Source organism: Chrysemys picta, chromosome 1 (genome assembly GCF_011386835.1).
Source record: "Chrysemys picta bellii isolate R12L10 chromosome 1, ASM1138683v2, whole genome shotgun sequence".
Classification (NCBI taxonomy): Eukaryota; Metazoa; Chordata; order Testudines; family Emydidae; genus Chrysemys; species Chrysemys picta.
In genome coordinates, this window is record NC_088791.1 from 42,248,583 (window position 1) to 42,267,249 (window position 18,667).

An 18,667-nucleotide genomic window follows, 5' to 3' on the forward strand; every position below is an offset into this window, starting at 1 on the left:
GCTGCAATGGGATTCCCTAACTGTGGTGGGACGATAGATGGAACCCATATCCCTATCTTGGCACCGGAGCACCAGGGTACCCAGTACATAAACCGCAAGGGGTACTTTTCAATGGTGCTGCAAGCACTTGTGGATCACAAGGGTCGTTTCACCAACATCAACGTGGGCTAGCCGGGAAGGGTTCATGACGCTCGCATCTTCAGGAACACTAATCTGTTTAAACGGCTGCAGCAAGGGACTTACTTCCCGGACCAGAAGATAACCGTTGGGGATGTTGAAATGCCAATAGTTATTCTTGGGGACCCAGTCTACCCCTTAATGCCATGGCTCATGAAGCCATACACAGGCAGCCTGGACAGGGGTCAGGAGCTGTTCAACTACAGGCTGAGCAAGTGCAGAATGGTGGTAGAATGTGCATTTGGCCGTTTAAAAGGTCGCTGGCGATTGTTACTGACTCGCTCAGACCTCAGCCAAACCAATATCCCCATTGTTATTTCTGCTTGCTGTGTGCTCCACAATCTCTGTGAAAGTAAGGGGGAGACCTTTATGGTGGGGTGGTAGGCTGAGGCAAATCGCCTGGCTGCTGATTACGCACAGCCAGACACCAGGGCGATTAAAAGAGCACACCCGGAAGCGCTGTGCATCAGAGAAGCTTTGAAAACCAGTTTCATGATTGGCCAGGCTACAGTGTGAAATTTCTGTTTCTGTTTGTTTCTCCTTGATGAAAACCCGCCCCCTTTATTGACTCATTCTCTGTAAGGAACCCACCCTCCCCCTTCCCCCAGCTTGCTTTCAAAGGAAATAAAGTCACTATCGTTTAAAAATCATGTATTCTTTATTAATTGATTATAAACATAGGGAGAGAACCGACAAGGTAATCTGGGTGAGGTTTGGGAGGAGGATAGGAGGGAAGTAAAAGGCCACTGAAAAAATTCAATATAATGACAGCCTTTTGGTTGGGCTGTCCACTGGGGTGGAGTGGGAGGGTGCACGGAGCCCCCCCTCCCCTGCGTTCTTACACGTCTGGGTGAGGAGGATATGGAACATGGTGAGGGGGGAGGGAGGTTATACAGCGGCTGCAGCGGCAGTCTGTTATCCTGCTGCCGTTCCTGAAGCTCCACCAGATGCCGGAGCATGTCCGTTTGATCACGCAGCAGCCCCAGCGTTGCAGCCTGCCACCTCTCATCTCGAGCATCCCTCATGACCTCACGTTCACTGGCATCTTTCCTAAATTTAGATACCGTGTCCTTCCACTCATTCAAATGAGCTCTTTCATTGCGGGTGCATTCCATTATTTCCATGAACATCTCGTCTCGCGTCCTCTTTCTCTGCCGCCTTATCTGAGATATTCTTCGGGATGGAGGAGGGAGGCTTGAAAAATTTGCAGCTGCTGGAGGGAGGGTTGAAAAAAAGGAGAGAAGTTTTTAAAATGATACATTTTACAGAACAATGCTTATACTCTTTCATGGTGAACAACGCTATTCACATTACATAGCACATGTGATTTCGGTACAAGGTCACATTTTCCATCTTAATATTGAGTGCCTGTGGCTTTGGTGTTAGAGATCACAGACGCAGGTCCGGGCAACAGAATTCAGCTTTCATGCAGCCATGGTAAGCCATTGTCTTTCGGCTTCTGCACCCTCCTTTCCCACATACCAAGCAAAGCCCGTTGAGTGCTGCGGTTTTCCTGTTAACCTTCAGCAGCAGAAAACAAACTAACCCCCCCCCCATCCAATTCTCTAGGATGATCACTTTATCCCTCCCCCCACCACATGGCTGGTATAAGGGAAGATCCCTGCAGAAACCAAACTAACCCCCTCACCCCCCTTCCCGCCATGAATTATCTGGGATGATCGCTGTGCCCCCCCCCCCCCACGTGGCTGGTAACAGGGAAGATCCCTGCTAGCCAAACGCGAAAAGCTCAGGGCCAATTCCGCCCTCACTCCCCCCCCCCCCCCCCCCGCGCTTGGCTAGCTGCAGGGAAGGATTTCTTTTCAGCCACAGGCAAACAGCCCAGTAGGAACGGCCACCTCTGTCCTCTTAATTAAATTCCCATATTTCAACCAGGTTACCATGAGCGATATCACTCTCCTGAGGATTACACAGCGAGATAAAGAACGGATGTTGCTTGAATGCCAGCAGACACCGGGACCATACGCTGCCAGGCTTTGTAATGCAATGATACCAGATGACTTGCTGCAAGCATGGCGTGGTCAAGTGTCCTACCATGGAGGACGGAATAAGTCTGCACTGCCCAGAAACCTTGTGGCAAGGCTTTTGGAGTACCTCCAGGAGAGCTTCATGGAGATGTCTCTGGAGGATTTCCGCTCCATCCCCAGACACGTTAACAGACTTTTCCAGTAGCTGTACTGGCCGCGAATGCATCCCAAGTCCTCAGGGCAAAGTAATCATTAAAAAACGCTTGTTTTAAAAGCAAGTTTTATATTTTAAAAGGTAAACTCACCTGAGGTCCCTTCCATGGGGTCATGGTCTTGGATATTGGCTTGGGAGGGTTGGGAGGGTACTTCAGTCAGGCTGAGGAAAAGATCCTGGCTGTTGGGGAGAACGGAGTGCTGGGTGCTCTCCGCAAGCTCGTCCTCCTCCTCCTCCTCCTCTTCCTCCTCTTCCCCGTCCGCAGAATCCTCAGGTGTAGCTGATGAGATTATCCCCGCCTCGGAATCCATGGTCATAGGTGGGGTAGTGGTGGCGGCCCCCCCTAGAACTGCATGCAGCTCACCGTAGAAGCGGCATGTCCGCGGCTCTAACCCGGAGCGACCATTTGCCTCCTTTGTTTTTTGATAGGCTTGTCTGAGCTCCTTGACTTTCACGCGGCACTGATATGAGTCCCTATTGTGGCCTCTCTCCATCATGCTCTTGGAGATTTTTTCAAAAGTTTTGGCATTTCGTCTTTTCGAACGAAGTTCTGCTAGCACTGAATCCTCTCCCCATATAGCAATCAGATCCAGTACCTCCCGTACGGTCCATGCTGGTGCTCTTTTTCGATTATCGGCCTGCATGGTTACCTGTGCTGATGAGCTGAGCTATCTGTGGTCACCTGTGCTCTCCACGCTGGGCAAACAGGAAATGAAATTCAAATGTTCGCGGGGCTTTTCCTGTCTACCTGGCCAGTGCATCCGAGTTCAGATTGCTGTCCAGAGCGGTCACAATGGTGCACTGTGGGACAGCTCCCGGAGGCCAATACCATCGAATTGCGGCCACGCTAACCCTAATTCGAAATGACAATATCGATTTTGGCGCTACTCCACTCGTCGGGGTGGAGTACAGAAATAGATTTAAAGAGCCCTTTATTTCAAAATAAATGGCTTCGTTGTGTGGACGGGTGCAGGGTTAATTTGATTTAACGCTGCTAAATCCGAATTAAAGTCATAGTGTAGACCAGGCCTAAGTCTGATGCAAAGAATTCCATACAAGTAAGATGTATTCTTTCAAAATTACTCATATTTTTCTTTGACCTTCTACCTTTCCTAATTTGACAGTTTTTCAGCTGTTTCTAATTGGCTTCTTTCTGGCTTCCTATGGTCTCACTGCAGGATTAATCCTAATTACTCTTGGATTATTCTTATCCTGTTTTTAGTTTAAGTTAATGGTGGGGTTGATGATTTTGTAGGTCATGGGTCTTACAAATGCTTTCACAGCACGGACTACATCTTAATAGGGAGATTATCTCATGAACCAGCTCCTTTCATGTTCATAATTGTATGCACCAGCTTCGCTTTATTCTTGATACCATTCTACCAGCAATTTAAAGCAATTGTTTGTGTGGTGGGAGAAAGTAATATTAGGGAAGGTAATTAATAAGTATGTATTAAACTGTATTTTATTAACTTTTTTAGGTGGAAACAGGGAAGTTCCCACAACAACAACAAAGCTCCTAGGATGTGAACAAAATTATGCATGTGAATAGTTCCATTGGTTGCAATGGACCCACTCTCATGCTTAAATGCTTTGGCATATTGGGGCTCAGGGCAAGAAGGAAAAGGAAAACGAAAGAAGTTAAGAGAAAGGGAACCTGGCCTTTCTTCTCCCTCAAGTAAAGTTCTGTTTTCTTTGGAAGAATCAGATTCTGTGTACTAAACTGTTCTCTTTTTTCTTCTCATCCCAGTATTCTAGTGGCCTGGTGTTTAGGCTGAGCCCAAGAAAAGAGCAATTGGCACCAGCCAAAGCTCTATCTCTGCTGCCTAGTACATACTTATCCCTAACTCAACAAGATTAATCACTCATTCATCACATATCTCAGACTTTCCTCTGCACCTACTCAGTAGGCAAAAAAAAGTAAAAATATATTGTACATTGCTTTTATATGTGTGTGTGTGTGTGTACACACACACACCAGGATATATCACATTTGTATTAAATCCAGGATAGCGATTAAAAAAATACAAATTAGATAATTGGGTGACCAAGCCCAAATGACTCTAAATGTATCAGATGGAAATTATCCCCATATTTTTAGGGGGTTAACCTTATCCACTAGATGATTTCTCATTGAAGTTCAGGCTGTTCATTTCATACTTACTCTTACTTTGCTAAGAATTAGCCTGTAAAAAGATTTATGCTTAAACTGAGTCTGGGGAAAATGGAACTGAAATAGCAAAATCTCCAGGTTGACAATTTGCTTAAGTCAGTGACATTTTCCCACTTGTCTCTGGCTGGATTCATGCGTTTTGTTTCTACCGGGCTGCTCCGTATGGATAAATTGGAGGCTCGTGCAGTCATCTCACTATACCAATACTTGGAAAGCTGGGGGAAAACAAATACAAACATTTATCTTTCTAAACACTGTTAGAGGGCTTTTCCGTCACCCTCCCACTTCTCTGGTTCTTGTCATGCAGACAGCAAGCATCAAAAGAACAGAAGTCCTGAGTGCAGGCAATGCGATGTTTATTGGGGTTAGTTTGTAAGCAAGCATATTATGAAGCCCTTCACACCAGTTGGACTTATCTCTATAAACCGATAGTCTGTTCCCCAGTGTTCCGTTCCCAACACTGACGCCGCAGAGCATTTACCCCATGTCCCCCTTCCCAGCTCTGATACCACAGAGCCTTGCCTGTGTCCCGGTTCCCCATTCCCTATTCCCTGTTCCTATTCCCCCCCCAGCAAGCATGATTCCAATTTCCCTTCCCGCCACTTCCTGTTTGACCTGTTTGTATATTCTCAGCTATTCCTTAATCAATCATTTTACTGAAAATTTAACCAACCAATCCAAACATTGTAACATAATTCTCTAACCAATTATATCCCACTACCCTAATTAACTTACACCTAGCAAAATTAATTATACAGCAGACAGAAACAATTAGAGAGCCAGAGAGATTAACAATAGAAAAGTGGGGGCCATGAAGATAAAATAATACAGAAATGAGGGTTTCACAACCACAACCATTGATCTTAACATTCCTTGCACTGCTATTATTATTTTTTACACAACTTTACCCCGATTACACTCCCATCTTGTACAATCAGAGACAGTCAAGTTAAGTTCCAATAGAAACTCCTTACGTTCCTTTAGTGAGTTTGATTAACTCGTCCAATAGTCAAATAATATAGATCAGAGTATGTGGTGCCAGCAGTCCTTTACAGACCATTTCTGTGGGAAAAGGGCCCATTTTCCCTCAGAATAGCTATAAAGGCTCCTGGGAACAAACACATAGTGGTGGCAGTAGCCACCTGACCCCCTTGTATAATCTGTTTAACAACCAGGGTTCCACTCAATGTGACTATACCAAGTTGCACAAATAATTACATCTACATAACTGGGTTTTATCATCAAACCAAAAACTTCCTTCTTATAACACCACAACTGTTACTCTTTAACATCTTCACAACCATTACCTTTTAACTTTTCCACAACTCCCAACCGGTTACTTCCCTCCAAATTCCCCCCAAACTCTGTAGTATTAATTTCTGCAAACATCTGCCTTTTACCTGGTGCTGTCTTTACCTCCGGATTGTTCAAAAAGGCAGTAAAAAACTTCTCAGTTCTCATTTCAGTTTAAAAAAGAGAGAGAAGAAAAAAAAAGCTTACCAGTGTTAACATTCTGATGAAACTAATAAAATACTCTCCTAAAATACAAAGACATGAAATCAGATGGAGAAATCCAACTTTAAAAAAGAGAGGAAGAGGCTTGGAAGAGGTGGTGACAAATATAATGTAAACATCTCTGAATCCAAAGCTTTAAGGTGTAAGAGATGTTTATACTTTTTCAAAGGAGGAAGAGACAGCTTTCAGGAAGGGAGCAGTTTCCACTGCATAGCACCTCCCTTGCAAAAGTGCAGTCTGTTGCTGACTTCTGACACAGTGGTAGAAAGTCTAAGCCAAACGGATAGTATAGAACCTTGAAAGAAACCACACTTCCAATTCACTGATGAAACACATTTGCCCATTATCACTGATTTACTTCAAGACACATTCCAGGAATGAAGGGTAGCAATGTAATTTAGTGACTGGTCTGGCCTATAAAAAGACTACTGAGAGATCCAACATAAACACAACAGTCCGCTGTTTATTTTAAATCCAGCAGATAATTTAAGACTCTGATTAGAACAGTCTCAACTCTAAGGAAAGCCAACAGGGAGATTGGAATCTACCTGCTATGTCATTGGTGTCCAAGTGTACCTGGAATTGAATAAGCACTGATGTACCAAACACCATCCCTAAATCGGGAGGTTTGAGAGTAAACAGTAATTAGGCAAGTTCTTCATTGTCCAAACTTGATTTCTTAGTAAAAGGAATGATCCCAGAATTTAAAGATAGTTGGCACTTTACCATTCGCTTAGTAAGTTGTTGATAATACCAGTCAGTAATGACAGCTAATCTCAAGTGACCAAGATGGGAAAACAAGTGGTTAGCCTCACAGGAAACTCAGAAGACTATAGAATCTCTAGTCAGAGAACTAATTGAATGTAATCAGTGCATTTCAGGCCATTAGGATATCATAATCAAAAGCTCCAAAGAGACAAAGGAATCTCACAAAACTGGGTGAGTGGGCAGCAAAATGGCAGATGAAATTCAATGTTGAAAAATGCAAAATAATGCACATAGGAAAACATAATCCCAACTATATATATAAAATGATAGGGTCTAAATTAGCTGTTAACTCCAAGATCTCTTTCTTGAGTGGTATTGTGGATAGTTCTCTGAAAACATCCACTCAGTGTGCAGCAGCAGTCAAAAAAAGCTAACAGAATGTTGGGAATCATTAAGAAAGGGATAGAAAATAAGACAGAAAATATCATATTGCCTCTATATAAATCCATGGTATGCCCACATCTTGAATACTGCATGCAAATGTGGTTGCTCCATCTCAAAAAAGATATATTGGAATTGGGAAAGGTTCAGAAAAGGGCAACAAAAATGTTTAGAGGTATGGAACAGTTTCCATTGAGGATAGACTTTTCAGCTTGGAAAAGAGACAACTAAGGAGGGGATATGATTGAGGTCGATAAAATCATGACTGGTTTGGGAAAAGTAAATAAGGAAGTGTTATTTACTTCTCATAACACAAGAACTAGGGGTCACCAAATGAAAGTAATGGGCAGCAGGTTTAAAACAAACAAAAGGTAGTATTTCTTCACACAACGAACAGTCAACCTGTGGAACTCTTTGCCAGAGGATGTTATGAAGGCCAAGACTATAGCAGGGTTAAAAAAAAAAACTAGATAAATTCATGGTGGATAGTCCCTCAATAGGATGGTCAGGGATGCAGATCCATGCTCTGAAATATCCCTAGCCTCTGTTTGGCAGAAGCTGAGATTGGGTAACATGGAATGGATCCTTTGATGATTGCCCTGTTCTGTTTATTCCCTCTGAAGCACCTGGAATTGACCACTGTCAGAAGACAGAATACTGGGCTAGATGGACCTCTGACCCAGTATGGCTGTTCTTATATCTAAGTCTGCTCTGGTTGTCCCAATTTAATTTGAAAAGTGTGATTTTTATTACAATAATTGTATGATGTTTCTCAATCATCAGTATCCTGAGTAGTGGATGGTGGTTTGGAAATAAAATAAGTACTATTTTTTTTTTTTTAATTTTTAAAGATTTGAATAGCTTTTCTTTCAGCCTTCACAGTGCGCCAGTCAGTCTACCCATCATGCTACTGGAAAAATCATCTGCTTTATTCACTGTTCCACTTAACTGTGTGCATATATATTGCTCTCTTGAAAACTTACACTGACTTCTGGTCTTCATCTGCATCAAGCTCAAACTCTTTAACTTCCTCTTCTAAGTTCTGTACAGTGTGGCTCCTGACTACAGTTCCTTTTCTGCACCTACAACCTATGTTCTGCCAACTGATCACATTTCGATGCTTTGTTGATATTCTCCTCTCAGAAGCAACCTTTTGTCTTCTGTCACCATTCCCCATATTCCAGGAATGCACTCCCAGACACTTTGCACCTTGTAGACTCTTAAATCTGTCTTCAAGACTCGTTAGTTTCGGTTAGTCCCTGTCTTGGGACTGGTTCTGTGCTTAGACAATTGCAAGTCTCCCATTGATTTTTAAAGGTGCAGGCCATTATCTCCAGTCCCTTCCCTCTTGCTCCCTCAAACTTTAAATATTTATCATCTAAGTGAACAAATGCAAAACACGTAATCATACATTTTTATTTAAAAAGAAAATAATTCTCTAGGTGTGTAAGTAACAAAGAATGTCTCCTGAACTGTGACTGCAGCCACTGTAAACTGTAATGCAAAACAGGTGTGGCTATAAAAATAATGGGCCACACCATTGGTTAATACTAATCTGCATAAATCCATTGCCTTCAATTGAGTTTTTCCAGTCTACACCTGCTGAGAATCTGGCCCGATAAGTGCTATGAGTGCACTTAAAAAATTTCTGCCAGTGTGGGCGATTCTGTGTTTAAACCAGGCAGTCAAAACAGAACTTTTTAATTGTGACCCCTGCAATATTGAGGTTAATCCAGTGTGAATTTAGAGTCTTCTATAATTTACATATATGAGTCATGTTTCAAAGGTATTTAGAGCAAATATAAATCCAGATTATTAAATATTTGCAACTTGAAAGAAGGCTGCGTAACTGTCAGCCTATCAACTGAATCCTGGCTGATATTTTTCAACGAGGATATGGAAAACAGTAAATTATATTCCTAAATCATTAAAATAAGTCAAAGGAAAGTGAGCAACATAGTTAACCCCCCCCCCCACCCAATTTGCCTACCTTATGAAAAAACTGCCATTTATTTTTGTTATAATAAAAAATAATCATTCTGAAAATATGTGAAACACCAGTAATCCTCTGGGACCTCCTTTGTCTTTGAAGTTATCTTTTAAATAGATTTAAAATTATTTTTGTAATTTGGCAAGACTGTGTTGTGAGATAACAGAACTGATTCTAAGCAAGGCGGGGAATACTGTACCTATTGTTGACCCTTGGAGAGAAAGTCTGGCAGCGTTAGAAGTAGTGTCAAAGGTAGGAGCTGTGAAAAGTGTTGGTTCTTTGGTGCTCCAAACTAGATTATTTGTTCATTGAACAATAAGATATGGTGAGGTGTAAAATTTATTGCATTAATTTACTCCTAGTGCTGTGGTGGACATGAAGCCAAATCAGGGCCGCCCAGAGGGGGGGGCAAGTGGGGCAATTTGCCCCGGGCCCCACAGGGGCCCCCACGAGAGTTTTTCAGGGCCCCTGGAGCTGGGTCCTTCACTCGCTCCGGGGGCCCCGAAAACTCTCACAGGGCCCGGGCCCCCGGAGCTTCTTCTGCTCCGGGTCTTCGGCGGAGTGCCGGGTCTTCGGCGGCGGGGGCCCCCTGCCGCCGAAGACCCCAGCCCCCCAGAATCCTCTGGGCGGCCCTGAGCCAAATACTGAGTGCTATCAAATGAACCATGTGTACATGAAAATTACAACACAGATCTGTCTCTGGAGAGTCTTATTGCAATTATAAAAATGTATTCTGTCCTTCCAGGGAGGAAGTCCTTGGCCTTGTTTGCTTTGTAGCAGCAACTTTGGCTGCTTGGAGAGCAGAATTGATAGACTTTGCAGGAAGCCAGATCCAGTCTTCCTCAACTGATGGGACAGTTGAACACCAGCTTAACATTGAGAGTAAAAGTAAAGTGGAGTAAAAGTAGACAAGGGGATTGATTCTGAGGATTCATAGGCTTTTTCTAGGAGAAAAGCATGATAATTCTAATCATTTTGTATTATGAAATCATGTGTTTGTTTAGGTTGGAAGCTTTCTGAGAATTTACAGTCTGCATACAAAACAAGCCAGTGCTGAGAACCAGCCTGAGGTTTCCTATGTAGAATTTCATCTTCATGGTGGCACCTGTTATGGTCGAGGAATTAGGGTCTTGCCAGAAAATAATCCAGATGTCAAAGAACTAAAAGCGTAAGTTCTGTAAATAATCTTTGAGACTAGTCTGGACATTTTAAATGCAGTATTTTAGAATTTTAGTTCCAATAAACATTAAGCTATTTACATTTGTAAGTGCTTTAGGGACTGATTACATGTAAGCACCCAGCGTTTCTGGAGTGGAATGAGGTTGCTGTTTGGCACTACCACACCATAGAACAGTTTTCAAAAGAGGGTAGGCAAGTGAAGATTAAATTTTCCAAATGAAACTGTAAGAGGAGTTTAGATTAACAAATAATAATGGTCCAAGTTATGATTTAGCCAAGCTAGCAGGTGTTGTAAACATAATACTCTTTTTTTAAAAGTGGCATGCGGTCTTTTAATGATGAAGGTGCCAATTCAGCAAAATAATTAAGCATTTGCTTCACTTAAAGCATGTGCTTAGGTAAGTGAGATTTAAACCCATGCTTAAGGCAAGGCACATCAATAAATACTTTATTGAATTAGGGCCCATAGGCAAAGAATAGCTAAGGTTCAAGGTCTCAATTTTATATTTCATCAGAAAGTCTGCACTTCCAGCAGCACAGTTCTCTCTTTGCACTATATAGGATATTGATTCAGAGGGTCTCCCCTACTGCATCTTCAATAAATATGCCCTTGGATTCTTTTCTGTTTTATGTCCATACAAGAGTTTCCATTATATCTAAACATTCTAGCTGGACTCTGTGAATAAAAGGTTCACATCTTTGATACCTTTTAGATCTATTGAAAACCACAGAAAATGTATATATTCATATCCTTAAAATCTTTGTTCTTTCTTTATAGATTCATGGATTCTGTGAATCTCACAGAGTCTCAAAATGTGGAGAGCATGTCTTCAATGGAATTGGATGGCATTTTTAGCAATCTATCATGTAAGAGCAATTGGAATTGATTCACTCCCTCTTGCTACATAAATATAGTACTGGTCATGTTATATTTAATATTGCTTTAAAGAAGACTTGGAGTGTTTTTCTTTCATTTAAACAAAAAGTATTTGGGAGATACAAGATACATATGGACCTATTAGACCAGAAACCAATATTCACTTATTCTTCTATCTCACAGCAGAAGTTTGTCATGTAAATGAATGTTTGTCATGTAAATAAATGAATGTTAAAAGCGACTTGGTAAAGAGTTAATTTAAACACAGAGAGTAAGATCTTCACTTCACTTTAATGTAGCACTGTTTTCAAACAGCACGGTGTTAAAGCACACTAGAGAACATTTGGTGCGCGCCAGCAGGGTACACACACCAATTAACGTGCAACTAGTATGATTCAGAAAGCACACCCCCATAGCGCATTACACCACTGTGTACAAGCTCTTAGCAGGAAGCATGTTCATAAAAAACAGAATGCTGGTTTAAGGAAATTCATATAAAAAGTAAGGTCTCTTAGAAAGAGGCTGCCCTGTGCCTATGATGACACATAGGAATAGTAGCAAAATAGTCTCTATCTCTGTTTTGAAGAACTAAGATTCTATAATCTATTTTCCTTTCTGGGCATTTCACGAGTGTTGCTTCCATTTCATTCTATGTATGTTATCTGCATAAATCTCCCACTCATCAAAAAGCCAATAGACCCATATGAGCTAATATACAGATGTTTAAGGGAATGATGCTGTGGTTTTAGAAATTCAGTACATACTTTTTTATTTTTAAAAAAGTTTTTGTAATTGGAGGGAGAAGTTTGCAGCTACTATTGGATTCATACTTAATATACCTTTTCAATAGTTCTCTTTTATATTCATTATCTTTTGTGTACAATTGAATCCTGTAGAACCGCATCTATTTAGGAGACCCATATTGCTCTTAGATTCTACTGTGGTGACCACCATGTAGACAGAACCTCAGAATTGCTACAAGACTAAGAAAAAAGTTGTTGGGTTTGTTTTAAAGCAAATTACCTGTTAGCTGTCAGATTATGAAGTTATAGATTTCTGAACTTTTCATGCGGTCAGGAACAGTGAGAATAGTGAATAAATTATTTCTAGAACTCAGTCTACCAGGCAGGAGAATTTAATGTCCAGAGCTGTTGATCAGGAAAAAAGCATGTTTCAGTGTCCTTGAGCTTAACAGAAATCTATGTCTGTAAAAGGCACCAGATATCCTATAGTGTATGAAATCTAATTGCAGAGATGCTTACTGTAATACTGTTATTTGTTAAGAAATATAGAATACAAGGTTTGGATGAAAGTAAAAGTGCAGCTCAAATGTGACAAGTAACGATGGCTGTACTAACATGCACTGTGTGCGGGTCTACACATGTAAACATAAATCTAAGATAAATATTATTATATATGAATAAAGATACCTGCACCTGATGAAGCCTTTTACTGTTAGTCTCTTCTCCTATACCAGGGGTAGGCAACCTATGGCACGTGTGCCGAAGGCGGCACACGAGCTGATTTTTAGTGGCACTCATACTGCCCGGGTCCTGGCCACCGGTCTGGGAGGCTCTGTATTTTAATTTAATTTTAAATGAACCTTCTTAAACATTTTAAAAACCTTATTTACTTTACATACAACAATAGTTTAGTTATATATTATAGACTTATGAAAGAGACCTTCTAAAAACGTTAAAATGTATGACTGGCACACGAAACCTTAAATTAGAGTGAATAAATGAAGACTCGGCACACCACTTCTGAAAGGTTGCCGACCCCTGTCCTATACAGTTTGAGCAAAACCTAAAGGACATTGAGATAATGAAAAGCAGGTCTTGCCCAAACAGAATGGAATGGACTCTCTTATGGTAAGAGGCATTGTCAGATGCAGGTATTAATCTATTGTAAAGCACCTTTCATGGTTTAAAACACTTTAAGTGACACACTCATATGATCATACATCTCAATTATCTGCCTTTGGACTGTATTTGGTCTAGTTAGTGGACAAACAAAACATCTATGAAAAATAAAATAAAACACAAAAGCAGATGGATTTTTGAATGATTAGGGGATGCCATTACCACTTACAATGTAGATAGGAGAGAGACTTTCACAACTAAAAATATAGAAATTTCTCAACTACAAATGACATCAAGACAAATATAAATGAAGTTTTACGTAGAGTAGCAAGTTTTCATCAGTGATAACATTATTTTTTTCCTATTAACTGAAACGCAGCAGTTATCTATAATTCAGAATTAATAGATAGCAATCGTACAATGTTAAGTGGTTAGTAGCAATGTCATACTCAATTAACACAACTATTTTTCCTTCAAAATATGTCATTTCTTAACAGACCAGTCATATTCACAGAGATGCCAGCAGTTATCTGTTACAGGTAGGAAACATTTTTTATACCAAGGTGGTAGACTTCTTATAAATAGTCTCGGAAGGATTTGAAGTTTATCTGTAAATTTCAGTAAATTTCAGTTTCAATGTGATGAAAAAAATATTTCCATTGATGATAATCAAAATTTACAGATGGTCCAAATAACAAAAATGCTGCTAGAGAACTTATTGGGGTTTAATTTAAGGATATTTGCTTTGTATATTTTGACATGTGATGTTGACAATTTGTGTTTTAGTGGTTAGAAAGCTTAACTTTTTGAATCGTTACTGTCTGACCCCTCCCAGTTGTCTGACCACCCCACCCATAATTTCCCATATATGTGAAAATTTAAAATGATTAAAAAATAGAAAAAGCTTAAAAATAAAAATAGATATTATCAATCAGAATTATAAGAAAATAAAAATCGAATTCTGCCAAGCCTACTTATAAATAACAAGGATGGATGTTGAGATGTTAGCTTACTAAACTGTTCAAGTAATTGTAATTGTCTAATTTCCGTTATGAATGTTGTTTTTTAAGGAAGATATGCATTTAGATGTAGATAAACCCACACAACAAATTGAGCAGTTATGTCTATGGGATGCTAATATGTTCAGCCTTGTGCTTTCATCCTCTCAATTGCAAGTATCTTGTTCCAATCACCTTTGTTGAAATATCCTATTGCGTTCATTTCATTGTATTGGAACATTTTTAAATGGGAAGAAATTATGACATTTCAAAAATTATTCTTATTAAAATATGTAGGATTTTCCCCTACTTGAATCCTTTTCACCCAGGGTTAAATCACTGCAGACTTTGGGAATGTCTTATGTCTTAAAGGCCAAAGGAACCATTTGAAACACTGCACTTGTAAAGTGGAGACTGCAGCAACAGATATATTTCTCAAAAGTTCTGTCAACTCAGCTAATACCTGTTCCTGCCACTCTTTTCATAAAAATGGACATCTGATTGGTCAAAACTGGCTTAAGTGCTGCAAGACCACGATTTTACTTTACCAGGGTTTGCAAATCTAACATTCAGTTCCATGGGAAGTGGAATTGCAGCCATCAGCTGAGTTACTTAGAACCCTTATCAGTTTTAGCTACAGCTCCTCAAAGGTTCTGCTAAAATAATTTCTCAAATGTGCTTACAGACTTTAGGATCCAATAGAGTATTTTTACCTTTTTCAAGAAAATTCTAAATTAAAAAAAAAAACGGTAGTGAAAATTCTTTAAACACATCCCTGTGATGGTCCTATCCACTCACTTCATTGTGCAATTGTATTGTTCCAAATATTGTTTCATTGCTTAATAGCTTGTATTTTTATTGCTTTACAGTATTAACAGATCATCAGCATTTAGATGACACAGCACTGAATACTATCTTGAACAGCTCAGTTCCTCAACAATATCGCATTAGAGCAAAACTCAGAACTTTTAAACCCCAGAAGCTCTATCAGTCCGTTAAACTTTATTGTTCAAAATGCAACTCACTGTAAGTGTTTTACATAATAACAGTAAAAGTTACAGATTGCTCAGTATGTTTTAGGAATCTTAGATAAGCTTTTAAATATTTTCATCTTTCTTTTAACACTGAAGATGAGTTGAATTTAAATCCATTTCGTTTCAAGCAAAGGCTTAGAAATTTACTGAAATTAGTTGGGGAAAACTGTAGTCATATGGGATATGCTTACTAAGTTCTATTCAGTGGCTCCGAATTCTAGTTTCTGTTCCAGTTCGCAAATTTGGCACTCAATTTTGCCCAGGACCTAGAAGCAAGATTTACCTAACCCTGCTCTTACAATTTTTTGAGTATCTCGTCATAATAACCCCTGTTGGTATCCACATAACTATCTGTATTTTGGCTTTTAGAATTCTAAAATGGTGGAAAGTATCAAAGGGGTAGCCGTGTTAGTCTGGATCTGTAAAAGCAGCAAAGAGTCCTGTGGCACCTTATAGACTAACAGACATATTGGAGAATGAGCTTTCGTGGGTGAATACCCACTTCTTCGGATGCCTGTAGTGGAAATTTCCAGAGGCAGGTATAAATATGCAAGCAAGAGTGAGTCAGGCTAGAGATAACTAGGTTAGTTCAATCAGGGAGGATGAGGCCCTCTGCTAGAACTAACCTCATTATCTCTAGCCTGACTCACTCTTGCTTGCATATTTATACCTGCCTCTGGAAATTTCCACTACATGCATCCGAAGAAGTGGGTATTCACCCACGAAAGCTCATGCTCCAATACGTCTGCTAGTCTATAGGTGCCACAGGACTCTTTGCTGCTTAAAATGGTGGAGACTGCCAGTACAACTAGAGACAGAGTTTGGCTTTATTTTCAAGGTTATTTTATTTAAGGGGGAAAAATATTATTTGAAAACTGTCAGATATCAATTTTGTCTTGGCAAAACTCACTACTGCAAATTAAGTAAAAATTCAGAAAATTTTTGATGTTTCAAGAAAGTGCATTGAATGTGTTAAATAATATTAACATAATTTCACCAGCACATCATGAAGAGCAGAATAATCTATGGGTTGTATGTGTGTCTAAGAGTCTTACTTCTGGGTTTTAATCCTAGCTCTCATAAAATCACTGTGTGGCCTTGGAAAGAGTTTTAACATCTCTTGGTGTCCCATCTTTAAAAGGAGGATAATGCCTTTCTTATAGAGGAGGGTTGTAAGGATTAATAATGTTCATTCATGGCTGATCCTGAAAACTGATGAGCTCTCTGACCTAGCACATGCTTAACTTCAGATTACTCAAATGCTTAAAGTTGACCATGTGCTGAAATGCTTTGCTAAAATGGGGCCAGACCACTAAGTTTCTTTCAAGATCGAGCCCTCTATATGGTGAAAATGTAAAGCACTGTATATATCACTGTGCAGTATTATTGGTGCTTAATGGTCCTCTTGTGAGATTTTCTTACAATATACAGAAGCTTTCAGCCCAAGGTACTTTACAAACTGGGCTAAATTCTGACTGCATCTGAACACATACTTGAAAAGTCACAGCCAGAGTGGGGAGTTTCATCCTGTTTCTGCCTCCCCCCAAACCTGCATAAGCACTGTTTGGAAGTTGCTCTATAAATGGAGCTGAGGAGAGGGGCATTCCATCATGGTATCAGGGGGACCCATATATTCCACTTCCCCATCTGTAAAATGGGTAATAATAGCACTTCCCTACCTCAAAGTGCTGTTGTGAGGATAAATACATTAAAGATTGTGATTTGCTTTGAGATCTACTGATGAAAAGTGCTATATGAGAGCTAAGTATTATTATCATAGACTTTAAGGCCAGAAGGGGTCAAAATGATAATCTAGTCTGACCTCAGCCTCACCCACCCCCTTCTGTTGTAGGCCCATACCTCTGGCTGAGTTAGTGAAGTCTTCAATGAATGAGCTTTATTTTAATAATCCATGGTACACTTCAGTTCTAACAATATAATGACATTGTCCTTTATTAGACATCTATATTTTACAATTAATAATTAAAGCTGTTACTGGTTTAAAAAAAAGAGTGTTCTTCATTTGAGTAGCGCTGTCAAAAATTGTATAGAAATTTTTTAATAGGAAAATGCTGATACATCAAAATCAAAATGTTCCATTGGAACGTCACTTTTGACAAAATACTGTTTTTAAAAAATTGAAGCATTTCAGTAAAGTCAGAACATTTTGCTTTTCATTTCAGTTACTTTTCATTTCAAAATTTTATTTCATATTTAATTTTATTTTTATATTTTTATTTTATTTGAAATAAAATATTTTAAAAAATGAAAAATTTAAAACCAAAATGTTTTGATTGACCCAAAACAAAAAAGTTTGAAAAATTTTGTTTGGTGAGAAAATTTCAAAATTTGATAATTTGTTCCAATCAGAATGAAATGCTTTTGAAAAAATGGAATTCCTATGAAGTGCAAATTCCTGACTAGACTACAAGAATTACACACACACACTCACAGAGTACAGGGACTACAACTTTGTTCTTAAAAATTAAAAATCATGTAGCAAATGAATAAATAAATACATTGGGTACAAATGTCAATAGAAGAAAAAAATAGACACAATTAGTACTGAATACTCTTGCATGCAGTACAGTCATGCGTTCAGAAGCATGCTCTGGTTGGAGTTTTGCCCTTGATTTCTTTGGGAGCAGGAATTGGTGTGGGTAAATGTTTTTTTAAATAGAGATATTCTGAGTTTCTGACATCCTTAAAAAAAAAAACAAAAAAACTTTTTTTTCATTATAATGATGTTTCGTGTCTCCTTGTTGCTATTCCACTCAAAGCCAATAAGGCTTTTCCCCCCGAACAGAAAGTGTGCCAGAACATTTGCTGTTAAAATTTCATAAGCAATCCACTATCTTTGTGTTCATAATTACACTTATACCTTGGGTTGATCCTGCAATCTATTCCACCATGCAGAGCAAGGAATACAATGTGTTTGCACTCCAGCACAAGTGCAAACAGTGGTTATGTGTGGCACAAAGTAAGGTATTGTCTTGCAGTGGAAAGTGGTCTCAAACAGCTGCTGCTCTTGTTTTCTTTTTTTGCAGAATGCATGGTAAAATAGAATGGGATAATCTGGGTTTCAACGCTAAAGAGACATGTAGCTATGTGACCATTTTAGGGCCTATTCCAAAGCCAAGTGAAGTCAGTAGGAATCTTTCTGTTGATTTCAGTGTGGGCTTGGATGAAGGTATTAGGCTTTACCCCTGCTGATAGACAGGATTAGCTTTCTTGGCATGCAGCAGCAGGCTCATTCATGCAGGACTAGTTTTCCTTGAGCTTATATGCGCAACACTCCGCACCTTTGCTGTGCACCATCAAACCCTTAAATTGCTACAACTTGTTGTATATTATCTTTTGTCAAAGATCAGTGTGGAAAGGTGAATTTTCCTGTATATGCTGCTGTTATAATAATATTTCAATATCTTGTTTGTTTAAAGTACTGCATTTCAGCTACTAGACTATTGAAAGAGAAGCTGCTACTATTTACCTATTGCTTTCTAAAATGTTTTTA

At 39.5% G+C, this 18,667-nt stretch overlaps 1 protein-coding gene across 20 annotated transcripts in view; it reads left to right on the forward strand.

Annotated features, from left to right (window-relative positions):
• Positions 1-18,667, forward strand: part of POT1 (protection of telomeres 1) — a 157,812-nt gene that overhangs the window by 120,360 nt on the left and 18,785 nt on the right. For all 20 annotated transcript variants that reach the window (XR_010590009.1, XR_010590007.1, XM_065555557.1 and 17 more), the window contains 4 exons: positions 10,208-10,371; positions 11,161-11,249; positions 13,619-13,660; positions 14,989-15,145. Coding sequence is in view for 18 of the 20 variants with exons in the window: in XM_065555557.1 (XP_065411629.1) it covers positions 10,208-10,371; positions 11,161-11,249; positions 13,619-13,660; positions 14,989-15,145 (452 nt within the window). In the remaining 2 variants the exon portion in view is untranslated. The remainder of the gene's footprint in view (positions 1-10,207; positions 10,372-11,160; positions 11,250-13,618; positions 13,661-14,988; positions 15,146-18,667) is intronic.